This window comes from Gekko japonicus, unplaced genomic scaffold (genome assembly GCF_001447785.1).
Source record: "Gekko japonicus isolate JY-2015 unplaced genomic scaffold, Gekko_japonicus_V1.1 scaffold2354, whole genome shotgun sequence".
Classification (NCBI taxonomy): Eukaryota; Metazoa; Chordata; class Lepidosauria; order Squamata; family Gekkonidae; genus Gekko; species Gekko japonicus.
Window position 1 is genome coordinate 121,343 of NW_015165314.1, and position 11,897 is coordinate 133,239.

Consider the following 11,897-nt stretch of genomic DNA (forward strand, 5'->3'; position numbering starts at 1 on the left):
GAGGAGGAGGAGGAGGAGGAGGAAGAGGAGGAGGAGATTGGATTTATACCCCACCATTCACGACCCAAGGGAGTCTTGAAGCGACTTACAATCCCTTTCCCTTCCCCTCCCCACAACAGACACCCTGTGAGGTGGGTGGGGCTGAGAGAGCTCTCTCGAGAACGGCCCTTGAGAGAACAGATCTGGAAGAACTTGTGACTGACCCAAGGTCACACCAGCTGGCTGCATGTGGAGGAGCAGGGAATCAAACCCGGTTCTCCCGGATCAGAGTCCGCGCTCCTATCCACAACACCAGACTGGCTCTCAGTACCAGGTAGTAGGTGATGTGGAAGACCTCACTCCGCCAGAGACCCTGGAGAGCCGCTGCCAGTCTGAGTGGACAAGACTGACCCTGACGAAGCAATGGTTCAGTATAAGGCAGCTTCCTATATTCCGTTTCAGGGGAGGGGCCTCAGCTCTTGATACAACAGGACACACCGCTGCCTGTCAAGCCCAGCTACGGGTGGTGGTGAAGACTGTGAAGGGCCTCTACCAGTCTAGAGCCGGCTGTAGTGCCCTAGAGGGACCAGTGGATTTTCTGAGGTATAGGGCCGTACCGCACCCTCACATCTTTTCCTAGGGCAGCAATGCTCCCTCTAAGCTGTGGAGTCTCGTGAGCAAAAATTCTACCTTGTGAGCTACTGGCATTAGAGTTATGAGCCAGCGATTTGGCTACTGCATTCACCAGTCTGCTCCGGAACCCTCCTTCCTGAGCCGAGACAAAAAGGTGTGAGCCGGAGGCTCAAAAACTGTGAGCTGGCTCACACTGACTCAGCTTAGGGGGAACACTGCTCCCACCAAGGAAAAGGGAGGTTAGGAAATGAAGCCCTAAGGGAGGCCCCGCCCCATCCTGGCCCCACCCCTTCCCCACAACGGGCCACACCCACCCGTCCTTCTGGTCCGGCTTCTCCTGCAGCCCCGAGAGGAGGCCGATGAGACAGTCGTCGTAGTTGTTCAGGGAGCCCGAGGGGTAGTTGGTCAGGTAGGCGTTGTACTCCTGGTAGAGCCAGGCGAACGCCAGGTCCAGCCGGTTGCGGGTGTCGTCCAGGATGAAGGAGAGGACCTCGCTCTTCAAAGGGACCTCGAACTGGGTCACCAGGGACGAGAGGATCTTCACCCGCGCCTGCAGGAAGGGGAGAGGGGTGAGGAGGGGGCTGCCACGACACCCCCCGCCCACCCCCGGCAAGGCGCCCTTGACCGGGACGCTTCCGACCGCTTACGTGGGCTGCGCCGCTGCAGGCCACCGCCTTCTCGGAGCGCAGGATCCGCTTCACGGAGGCCATCTTGAGCTTGTCCTTCTGCGAGTCCGTCAGGGGCTTGATCACGTCGCTCAGGCGGAAAATCTTCTTGCGGCCGCTGGTGCCCGCCAGTCTGAAAGGAGAGCCACAAAAGAGAGTCCCTGAAGACCGACGGCTACTCCAGAGGAGGCACGCAAGCAAGGAGGACCCAATCCAAAGCACCCATGGGCTGCCAGGCCTTGGCAAACGGCACAACGCGGTAGTGGTTTTCGGCAGGTTGAGGCAATTACTGTCAACGAAGCTGGAAACGGCACAAGGCACAACCTAACGCGGGGGTCCCCAACATGGCGCCGGCGGGCACCAGTGTGGCCAACATCTTTCCCGGCGCCTGCCAAGTGTTTATAGGAAGCAGGCAGGGCTGTGAGGAGCTCTGGCCCAGCAAGGCTTCTGATTGGCCGCTGGAGATCCAGTTCCTTGCGCAGGTCTTTCAGTGCGCTGCTGGGGCAGCGGCTGCTGTCGGAGCGGAAGGATCGCCGCTGTATGGCCGAAGGGAAACCGTGGCACCCATTTTGTGGCCACGTCCACCACACTGCGTCAGAATTCCAAAGGTGCCCCACGGACTCAAAAAGGTTGGGGGGGGTCCCCTCACCCAACAAACCCAGAGAACGTCTGGCCACTGGGAGCAGAAGGTGCCAGGATACTTAATGCTCCCTCTAAGCTGCGGAGTCCTGTAAGTAACCATTCTATTTCTGTGAGCTACCGGCATTAAAGTCGTGAGCGAGCGATTCGGCTGCTGCGTAAACTAGTTTGCTCTGGAGCCCTCCTTCCTGAGCGAAGACAAAAACGGGCGAGCCGGAGGCTGAAAAACTGTGAGCCGGCTCACACTAACTCAGCATAGAGGGAACACTGGGGGGTGATGAAGTCAGAGGAATCCCCCCCTCAACATCTGACCGCTCCCGGCCCTCGTCCGTGTGCATCCCCACCGGTCTCCTTGAAGTTCAGCCCTGGTGAGGGCTGTGAGCCGGATGCCGCCCTAACAGAACTCCCCTTCCCCTCTCAAGGGGACGGTGTCAGGTAACCCTGTCATGGTGTTCGAATGTGGAGGGGGCATCTCCCTCTCCAAGCCAGCTCATTGGCTTTAGCTTGGGGGGGGGGGGGTCTTTGATTTTACTATAAGTGGCCATCCTATTGCAGGTCAATCCTGACACAAGCTGTATACTCGTTCTTAGTAATGGACTATCATTAAACACTTATCTTCTTAAGAAGCCTCGGTGTGTGGTGAGTAAAGATGAGAAGGCCTGGAAAAAAACCGGAAAAATTCGGGGGGAAAACTGGTTTTTTCCTGAAGCCTTTTAATTTTTTTCCAAAAAAATGGAAAAAATTGAAAAAAGAAAAAAAAAATGATAATGGAATGTTTTATTTTAACATGATGGAATAAAATATTTTAAGACAAGGTGTTCAAATATTTTCCAAATCATTTCTAAAATATATCTATATGGTATCAGATTGATCTAATTTCTGTGCACTGAGGACAAGCAAGTCCTAGGTTACAAACTGAACCCTCCAATGCAACAAGAAGATGCATTTCTTCCTTTAGGAGGTGCGATTGTCAGAAGAAAATAAAAAGGTTTCAGTTTTGTTTTTGCATGTGGGGTGGGTATTCTGTTTGTAATAATTGTTTGGATACACTATATTTTTAATAGACTAGTTGTGATAATTTCATGCCAAGTAAAAATGTCCATAGTCATATTTTATGTTCCTAAAGTAACAGAATGACTTTCAATCTAGAAAAGACAAAAGAAATGCTAATGTAGCATTTTTTCCATTCTGAAAATTTCCGTTTCCCCCCCCAAAAAAACGGGAAAAAAACGGTTTTTTTTCCAAGCTTCAAAATTTCCGGAAATTTTACATCTCTAGTGGTGTGCTCCTGCTAAGGAACCTGACAGACGGACTCTCACCTGGGCTGGGTGGTTGGGATGATGGGCTCCGGCCGCCGTTTGGCCTGCGGGGCCCCCAGCTCCGTGACAGTGGGGATGGGGCTGCCCTGGGCCCCCACCACCGAGATAGCCTGGCCGGGGTTGAGAGCGGACAGGCGCCTCTTGATCAACATGCTCTCCGGCTTCAGGAGCTTATCTTCCTTGGCCCCTTCCTTGGCCTGTTTGATCTGCTCCACGCCTACGGGGACGGGAAAGAGAGTTTCCACTTGGCCGGAGAAGCCACCGCCCTCCGCGGCACCATGCAATCGCCCCCCCCCCCACCGGGGACAATGACCCAGCCCATGGCGCTCAGGGAACAGGATGCAAAATCCACCCAGGTCACAGTCACCAGTTTCAAACTTTTCATCACTGGCCAGTGACAAAAGGAGGAGGAGGAGGAAGAGGAGGAGATTGGATTTATACCCTGCCCTTCACTCAGAGTCTTAGAGCGGCTTACAATCTTCTTCCCCTTCCCCCTCCCCACAACAGACACCCTGTGAGGTAGGCGGGGCCGAGGGAGAGCTTTCAAGGACTGCTCCCGAGAGAACAGCTCTGAGGAACTTGTGACTGACCAAAGGTCACCCAGTAGCTGCACGGGGAGGCGTGGGGAACCAAACCCGGTTCTCCCACATCAGAGTCCGCCGCTCCTAACTGCCGCACCAAACTCGCAAACGGCACACAAAAAACTCGCAAGCAAGATGCAGCGAGCCAGAGGCGGGGGTCGTTGTCAGAAGCCCGTGGCGACCCCCCCCGGAACGCCGCCTGCAGACGTACCTGGCCCCAACCCAGCCGCGGTCATCTGGGTGGCCATCAGCCGGGCAAGGTGCTTGATCTGGACGTCCGTGCCGGCCGACTCCACCGGGGTGTAGGTTGCTTGGAAAGAAGCCGGCATGTTCTCGGGCAGGTACACCATGCTGATGAGCACCTGGGGGCAGCAAGGGAGAGGAGTCGGGGCGGGGGCGGGACAGCAGAGCCGGGAAGGTCCCGACTCACCCGAGAGACCTCTCCCTCCGACCAGGCGGGAAGAGGCTCTCCTCCACGTTCGGAGTCCCGGTCCGTTTCCGCTTCGCACCCCGCTGGATTCCTGAGCGGAGACGATGGCGAGCCAGCCCCCCCAGCCCCCCCAACGGAGACTCACCAGGTTGGCCACGTTATCCGGACTCAGCAGGGGCTGCAGGAACTCCGCCGTGATGTCGATATCCGACTGCGTGCTGATTTGGATGGAGGGCTTCTGGGCGGGGACGGCCGCCTGCTCCAGGTCCTTATCCTCGTCGTCCTCCCCGAGGGGTGGCTCTGCGGCCGGGAGAGAGGCAGTGGTGTGAGCGCGCACTCCGTGGTGGTGGGGAGGTTTACGCTCACTTAGCACAGGGGTGTCAAACACAAGGCCCGGGGGCCGGATTCGGCCCCGCCCAGGGTTTTGATGTGGCCTGCGAGCAACTGGTGCGAGGGAGGAAGTGCTCGGGGGGGGGGGGGGGGGGGGGAGGCCCGCCCCGGGGAGCGGTCGAGCATCGTGGGGGCCTCTGCCCAGCGCTGCAGTGCCGCCTCTCCAGTCCGCCTAGGTGGGTTTTCCTCTGCACCCCCCTCCCCAGCCCAAGGGTCAGGTCGCCCTGTCATAGGTCTGGAATGTGGAGGGGTTCCCTCCCGTTTTCCGTCTCAGCTCTTCCTGGCTCACCCACTGTTCGCTATCTTATGCTTGACCTTGTAGATGCTCCAGCTACAGTTTTACTCGGCTGGGAAAGTTAACGGCTATTGCTTTGCCTGCTTGCTTTGCCCGCCGGCGCGAGATGTATCCATTGGCTCATGCTTACAGGGGGGATGTTTGATTCTAGTATAGGTCAGTGGCCCTTGTATTGGCGGCCATTCCTGACACAAGCTGTACACGTGTCTCTAGTACTGGATCTACCAGTAAACAGTTATCTTCTTATGAAGCCCCGTGTTGTGTGACCTAACTAAGGACCCTGACACCAAGGGGCCTTGCAGTGAGGATACACCAACTCGGAGATTACCAGCTACTGTCCTTTATACAGTTTCTATCTCCCGTACCTAGCATTACGTTTTAAGGCACACACGGCCCGGCCCGACAAAGAGACATTTAAGTCAGATCCGGCCCTCGGAACAAATGAGTTTGACACCTCCGACTTAGCAAACGATGATCCTGGGTCACCGAAGCACAGATCCAGGACGCCCGTTTCCCTCACCCACTCACCGGTCTTGATTTTCTTGGAGGCCGAGTCGCCCTCGTCCCGCGGGCGCTTGCGGAGCTCCTTCAGGTTGGGCATGTTGCGGGCGATCTCGGCCTGCTGGGTGCCCAGGTCCATCAGCAGGGTGGTGATCTGGGCCTGGAACTCCACGGAGGCCGGGTGCTTCAGCACGCTCAGCAGGTGGAGCTTCAGGTTCTTCCGGACGCTGCTGACCTGGGACTTGGCCAGCGTCGGAGGGAGGTTGGCTGCCAAGAAAGGGGTGGCACGAGGCATTGCTAGCCATCCGAAAGCACTGAAGATCTCTAGGAGGAGCTGTGTCTCAGGGGCAGAGTGTCTGCTTGTGATGCAGAAGGTCCCGGGTTCAATCCCCAGCATCTCCAGTTAAAAGGACCAGGCAGGAGGGGATCTGAAAGACCTCCCCCTGAGACCCTGGAGAGCCATGAAGTGGGACTGTGGCTCAGTGGAACAGCCTCTGCCTGGCATGTAGAAGGTCCCAGGTTCAGTCCCCAGCATCTCTCCAGTTAAAAGGACCAGGCAGGAGGGGATGGGAAACACCTCAGCCTCCACACAGACTCCACAGCTTAGAGGGAACATCGGTGGGGGGCACAATCACAAAACAGCTGCCACAGGAGGCAACACCAACCAAAAAGTGTCAGAAGAAGAAAAAGGGACTGGATTTATAACCAGCCCTTCACTCGGAGTCTCAGAGCAGCTTACAATCCCTTTCCCTTCCCTTCCCCACAATGGACACCAGCTGTGAGGTAGGCGGGGCTGAGAGATCTCTCTCTCAAGGACTGCTCTTGAGAGAACAGCTCCAAGAGAACTTGTGACTGACTCAAGGTCACACCAGCAGCTGCATGTGGAGGAGTGGGGAATCACACCCGGTTCTCCCAGAGCAGAGTCCACTCTTCTAACAAGTACACCAAAGCGGGATATAAAAATCTACTCTTGTACTCCCGTTGAGGGATGGGAGAGGAGGAGGAGACTGGAGTTATGCCCCGCCCTTCACTACCCGAAGGAGTCTCAGAGGAGTTTACAATCTCCTTTCCCTTCCCTTCCCCACAACAGACACCCTGTGAGGGAGGTGGGGCGGAGAGAGCTGTCTCGAGAACTGCCCTTGAGAGAACAGCTCTGAAAGAACTTATGATTGACCCAAGGTCACACCAGCCGCTGCATGTGGAGGAGGAGTGGGGAATCAAAAGGTACTGGTGGAGGCCACGGTGCCTACAGGTGGAACACCGGGGATCCCTGCTGTAACAGGTCACTGGGGTTCTTTTGTTAGTTCGTGCCACTACTTCATGCTGTAATATTTGCCTTCGCTTCACAAATCACACTACAAATCAGATATACATCCAGACCCCCGCCGCGTGAAGGCCCTTCTGCTTACCGTGCAGCGTCTCGTAAGCCTGGATCACCTCCGACATGAACATGGGCCGTTGGCGGGCGATGGAGGCCAGGGAGCCGAGCGCCGCAGTCAGGTTGATGCTGGAGATGGCCGGGTGCACCATGAACTTCAGGAGCTGCTCCAGGGCCAACTTTCCCTCTTCCCACAGGAAGTCTGAGGGACGCAATGGAAGAGAGGCAGAAGAGACAAATCAAGAAGAAGAAGAAGAGGAAGAAGAGGAGGAGGAGGAGGAGGAGATTGGATTTATACCCCGCCCTTCACTACCCGAAGGAGTCTCAGAGCGGCTCACAAACTCCTTTCCCTCCCCCTCCCCACAACAGACACCCCGTGAGGCGGGTGGCCCTGAGAGAGCTCTCTCTCGAGGACTGCTCCTGAGAGAACAGCGCTGAGAGAACTTGTGGCTGGCCCAAGGTCACACCAGCAGCTGCATGTGGAGGAGGACTGGGGAATCAAACCCGGTTCTCCCAGAGCAGGGCCCTTAACCACTACACCAAACTGCGTGTGAGAGAATAAAAACCAACACTGTTGTGGCAGCTGCCACCGAAGCAATGTTCATTCAATCGGCACTGCCCATCAGGAGCCCAGCGAGGCAGGAGTCCCACCTGGCCCCACCCACTTTCTAGAAACAGCGGGTGGGATCCATGGTGCCCACAGGCACCGCGTTGGGGACCCCTGCCCTAGTGGCTAATCCGGCCCGGACGCCAGGCCGGCGGAACACCAGCGTTGCCCCCCCCGGCCCCTCCCCTGCCGCTCTCCGCCTCCTCACTGTATTTGATGTAGGGGTGATCTTTCGGGACCCGGTCGAGGCTGATGTCGTTCTCGTGACGCTTGGGCACCTCCGAATCGGGCATGCGGGGCGAGAGGGTGATGATCAGCCCCTCCACGAACTTGATGGCGTGGGTGCGGATCCCGTCGTTGTCGGAGTCCAGCAGCTGGATGATCTCGCTGGCCATGGCCGACACCATCTCCCAGCAGGCCTCCTGCATGTCGTTGATCATGCGGGACTTCACCATCCACTGCACGCGGGGAGGGAAAGGAGGGGCCCGCGTGAGCAGGGACCGAGAGAAGAAGAAGAAGAGATTGGATTTTTACCCCGCCCTTCACTTGGAGTCTCAGAGCGGCTTACACACTCCTTTCCCTTCCCCTCCCCACAATGGACACCAGCTGTGAGGTGGGTGGGGCTGAGAGAGCTCTTGACAGAAACTGCTCTTTTTCAAGGACAGCTGTGCCAGAGCTTGTGACTGACCCAAGGTCACCCAACTGGCTGCAAGTGGAGGAGTGGGGAATCAAATCCGGTTCTCCCAGATTAGAGTCCGCGCACTTAACCACTAAGCCAAACTGCCGTTTCGTCTTCTTTTAAGAAAAATAAGCAATGAAATCCGTCGTGTATGGCCAAAGGCCCGTTAAAATCTTAAATTGAAATGACGTACCGTCGTGGGAGAGTAAAATAGATGAAAATTAATAAGCAACATCCTGGCCCTAAAGTTCAGCATTTTGCGTATTTTAAAGGGTAAGCTGCCTTGTGCCCTGGGAGAAATGTGAACGCAAGAAACCTCTCGAGGCCAGTCCTGTGTCCCCTCTAAGCCGGGGGTGGCCAAACTGGCATAATGAAAGAGCCACACAAAATAAAAGTCAGGTGTCTGAGAGCCGCAAGTCATGAACAGATATCACACACACGTTTTTACAGATTGGATTTTTATGAACACGAAATGCGACAGCCAGGAATAAAAACAGGGGTAAAAACAGGTATCGATAATGATATTTGTTTGCTAATGATATTTGTCTAAGAGAGAGGTGGAAAGAAAGAATGAAAGGTGGAAAAAGAGAGAGAGAGAAAGAGAGAGGGAAACAAAGAAAGCAAATAGATGGGGGGGAGAGGTGGAAAGAAAGCAACTTTCATTTAAAATGTGTCCTCCAAGCCCCCACCCGCTGGCTGGCTTGGTGAAGGGATTTAAAGAGACAAATGCCTTCTCCAAGCCAGCCGGGGGGGGGGGGGACCTTTAAGACCACATTTAAAGTTAAAGTTGCTTTCTTTCTCTGGTCCCCTCCACCTCCCCAGGGAGGGGAATACTGGGTGGGGAAGGGAAGACCGATCAGGGAGGCATGGCTCCCCTTCGCTTCCCCAGCTGCCCTGCTGGGAGCTGCACGATATGTGTGAAGGAGCCACACGTGGCTCCCAAGCCACAGTTCGGCCACCTCTGCCGTAAGCCGAGTGACTGTGAGCTAGCTCACAGTTTTTTTAGCCTCCGGCTCACACATTTTTGTCTCAGCTGAGGGAGGAGGGCTCCAGAGCCGACTAATTTATGCAGCGGCCAAATCGCTCGCTCACCACTTATGAATGCTCTGCTCTGCAAAGGAGGCAGAGGGCTCCTCGTGAGCACAAACGGCACGTCTCCAACTCTGCCTGGCCCACAGCTGAGCACTACAGCAGCGCCCTGGTGGCTTTCCAAGGTCAGACTTTGGCTCAAACCGAGCCCTCGGTGAGACCAGGTGGTAGGCAGAAGACATACTTTGCCAAGTCCGGAGGCCGCAAGGATCACTGACCCGCCGCCCCCACCCGCTCCCGAAGCCGCTCACCTGCAGCGCCACCTTGTACAGCTGGGTCATGGCCAGGATGGCCTTCTTCACCACATTGACGTTCTCGTCCCGCAGGAGCATGTTCAGGTTGGCGATCAGCTTGAGCAGCAGCTCCGTGTCCCGCTTGCTGGGGGCAAGGGGAGGGGGCGGAGAATGAAGAGGGACAGAGGAAACCGCGCTGTCCCCGCGACGGTCCGTCTAATCCCGGCCCCCGAGCCTCGGAAGGGAAAACTCTCCAGTACTTTCCACCATAGAGTCTTTTTTTTTTTAAGTGCCAAAAAATACGTTCGGGGGCCAGTGTTCCCTCTAAGCTGAGTGACTGTGGGCCAGCTCACAGTTTTTTAGCCTCCGGCTCACACATTTCGGTCTTAGCGCAGGAAGGAGGGCTCCAGAGCGGACTGATTGATGCGGCAGCCCAATCGCTCGCTCACAACTTTAAGGGCAGCGGCTCACAGAGTAGAGTTTTTGCTCACCAGACTCCACGGCTTAGAGGGAGCACTGGTTTCGGGCAGAGTGTGCCAGAATACACCAGGCTGGCACGCTGGCTCAGAGTTGGGTTGAAAGGGAGGGATTGCTGCAAACACACACACACACACACACACACAGACAGCCCCTCCCTACCATTCCACCCCTTGGAGAACACCAAGCAAAAAATGGACACCCACTCTGACCTCCTGCAGAGCTAGAAAGGAGACAGTCTAGGCCCAGGGGTCCCCAAACCTTTTGAGCCTGAGGCACCTTGGACATTCCAACACAGCAGGGTGGGCGCAGCCACACGACGGCTGCCACAGCTTCCCCTCGGTCACACGGTAAAGACCCTTTTGCTGTAGCGGCGGCTGGTGCCAAAGCAATGCTTTTAAAAATCTGCATAGCCAAACAAATCTCCAGTGGCCAATCAGAAGCATTGCTGGGCAAAAGCCCCACCTGGCCCCACCCACTTTAACACCCCGAGGCGGTGTCAACGTGTGTCGTGGTGCCCGCGGGCATCACGTTGGGGACCCCTGGTTTTCGCTCCAGTGGCTGCTAGAAACAAGCCCAGCCCCTGGGACCACCTACTGCATCATCCCTCACGCCCCCAAAGCGGCAAAGGAGAACCAATTCCGGGGAAGGGCACGGAGCGTACCAGGCTTCCTCAATGAACCCAATGACAAACTTCCGCACTTCGACAGATTTGTCGGCCTGGAAGGCGATGATCTCCTGCAACATAAGATAAGCAAAAAGGTCGAGGCCAGCCGCACTGCTGTGAATGCTCGAGCCTGTCGCACCGAGAGGCAGAGAAACCCCCTTGCCTTCTGACGCTGGGCCCAACCAGGCCCCAGGGAACAGAGTCTCGCAAGAGCGGACCGAGACCAGCGGCTGTCTCGAATCCGCCTAGCGATTTTTCACACTGCGGCCCATCAGGTTATTTCTAGCACGGGCGCGCGGCAGGCTTTTTTTTGTAGAAAAAGCCCAGCAGGAACTCATTAGCATAATAGGCCATACCCAACAGCAGGAACTCATTAGCATATTAGGCCACACCCCTGACAGCGCAGCTCATTCGCATATTAGGCCACACCCCCATGTTAACAGAAGTGTGCTCATCCAGCCACACCCACCTTTTGCTTCTTATTCTCTTTACCTTGTTAGTTGACAAAACCCAGGGCCTTTTTTTTGTAGCAAGAACTCCTTTGCATGTTAGGCCACACACCCCTAATGTAGCCAATCCAAATGAGTTCCTGCTGTTGGGTGTGGCCTATTATGCTAATGAGTTCCTGCTGGGTGTGGCCAACTCGGGAGCCAGCCGGAACTCCATTCCTGCGCGTTCCTGCCCCAAAATAGCCCATCCCCTCCCAGCGAAACCTGGCGATACTCACATCCAGGAAGTTATCCAGCAACGTCGGGTCCTTGTTGATGATCAACTCCTGGACCTGAGAGAGGGAAGCGAGACCCAGGAGAAGATTTAGGACTTATCGGGGGGCCAGCCAACCACCCTCCGACTTGCAGTTTGGGACCCAAGCTTGCTCTGTGCACAAAGATCCCCGGAACGTAGGAAGCAGGAGAGGAGACTGTACTTGCTACAGAGTTCTAAAACAGTTGCATTCAGATGTCACAATAAAACACTGTCTGGCAGCACCCTCGAGACAAACAATATTTTATTTCTGCATCTATGTGAGAGCAGGGATGGGAGGCGTCGTGGCAAAGCCCGAGCTCATGAGACCTTGGAAGCTGAGCAGGGTCGGTACTTGGAAGGGAGACCACCAAGGAAGGCTCTGCAGAGGAAGGCAATGGCAAACCACCTCTGCTTCTCCCTTGCCTCAAAAGTCCCTTGCTGGGGTGGCCATATGTTGGAAGCTAAGCAGGGTCAGTCCTTGGAGGGGAGACCACCAAGGGAGGCTCTGCAGAAGAAAGCGACAGGATACCAACTGGTAGGTCTGATTCACGCTTCCTCTCTGCCTCCCAATAGGAACGGACACCCTCCCTA

General features: G+C 55.9%; 1 protein-coding gene and 1 non-coding gene across 4 annotated transcripts in view; one reads left to right on the forward strand and one right to left on the reverse strand.

Annotated features, from left to right (window-relative positions):
- The window catches only part of SYMPK (symplekin), a 39,508-nt gene that overhangs the window by 21,986 nt on the left and 5,625 nt on the right, over window positions 1-11,897 (reverse strand). For all 3 annotated transcript variants that reach the window (XM_015410493.1, XM_015410495.1, XM_015410494.1), the window contains 11 exons: window positions 11,290-11,343; window positions 10,560-10,633; window positions 9,437-9,563; window positions 7,626-7,875; window positions 6,842-7,012; window positions 5,460-5,699; window positions 4,392-4,546; window positions 4,028-4,178; window positions 3,236-3,452; window positions 1,260-1,410; window positions 927-1,162 (listed from right to left, as the gene is read on the reverse strand). In XM_015410493.1, coding sequence (XP_015265979.1) covers window positions 927-1,162; window positions 1,260-1,410; window positions 3,236-3,452; window positions 4,028-4,178; window positions 4,392-4,546; window positions 5,460-5,699; window positions 6,842-7,012; window positions 7,626-7,875; window positions 9,437-9,563; window positions 10,560-10,633; window positions 11,290-11,343 — 1,826 coding nt within the window. The remainder of the gene's footprint in view (window positions 1-926; window positions 1,163-1,259; window positions 1,411-3,235; window positions 3,453-4,027; window positions 4,179-4,391; window positions 4,547-5,459; window positions 5,700-6,841; window positions 7,013-7,625; window positions 7,876-9,436; window positions 9,564-10,559; window positions 10,634-11,289; window positions 11,344-11,897) is intronic.
- TRNAH-GUG lies at window positions 5,763-5,834 on the forward strand. The gene has a single exon. It is a non-coding gene; the product is annotated as a tRNA-His (tRNA).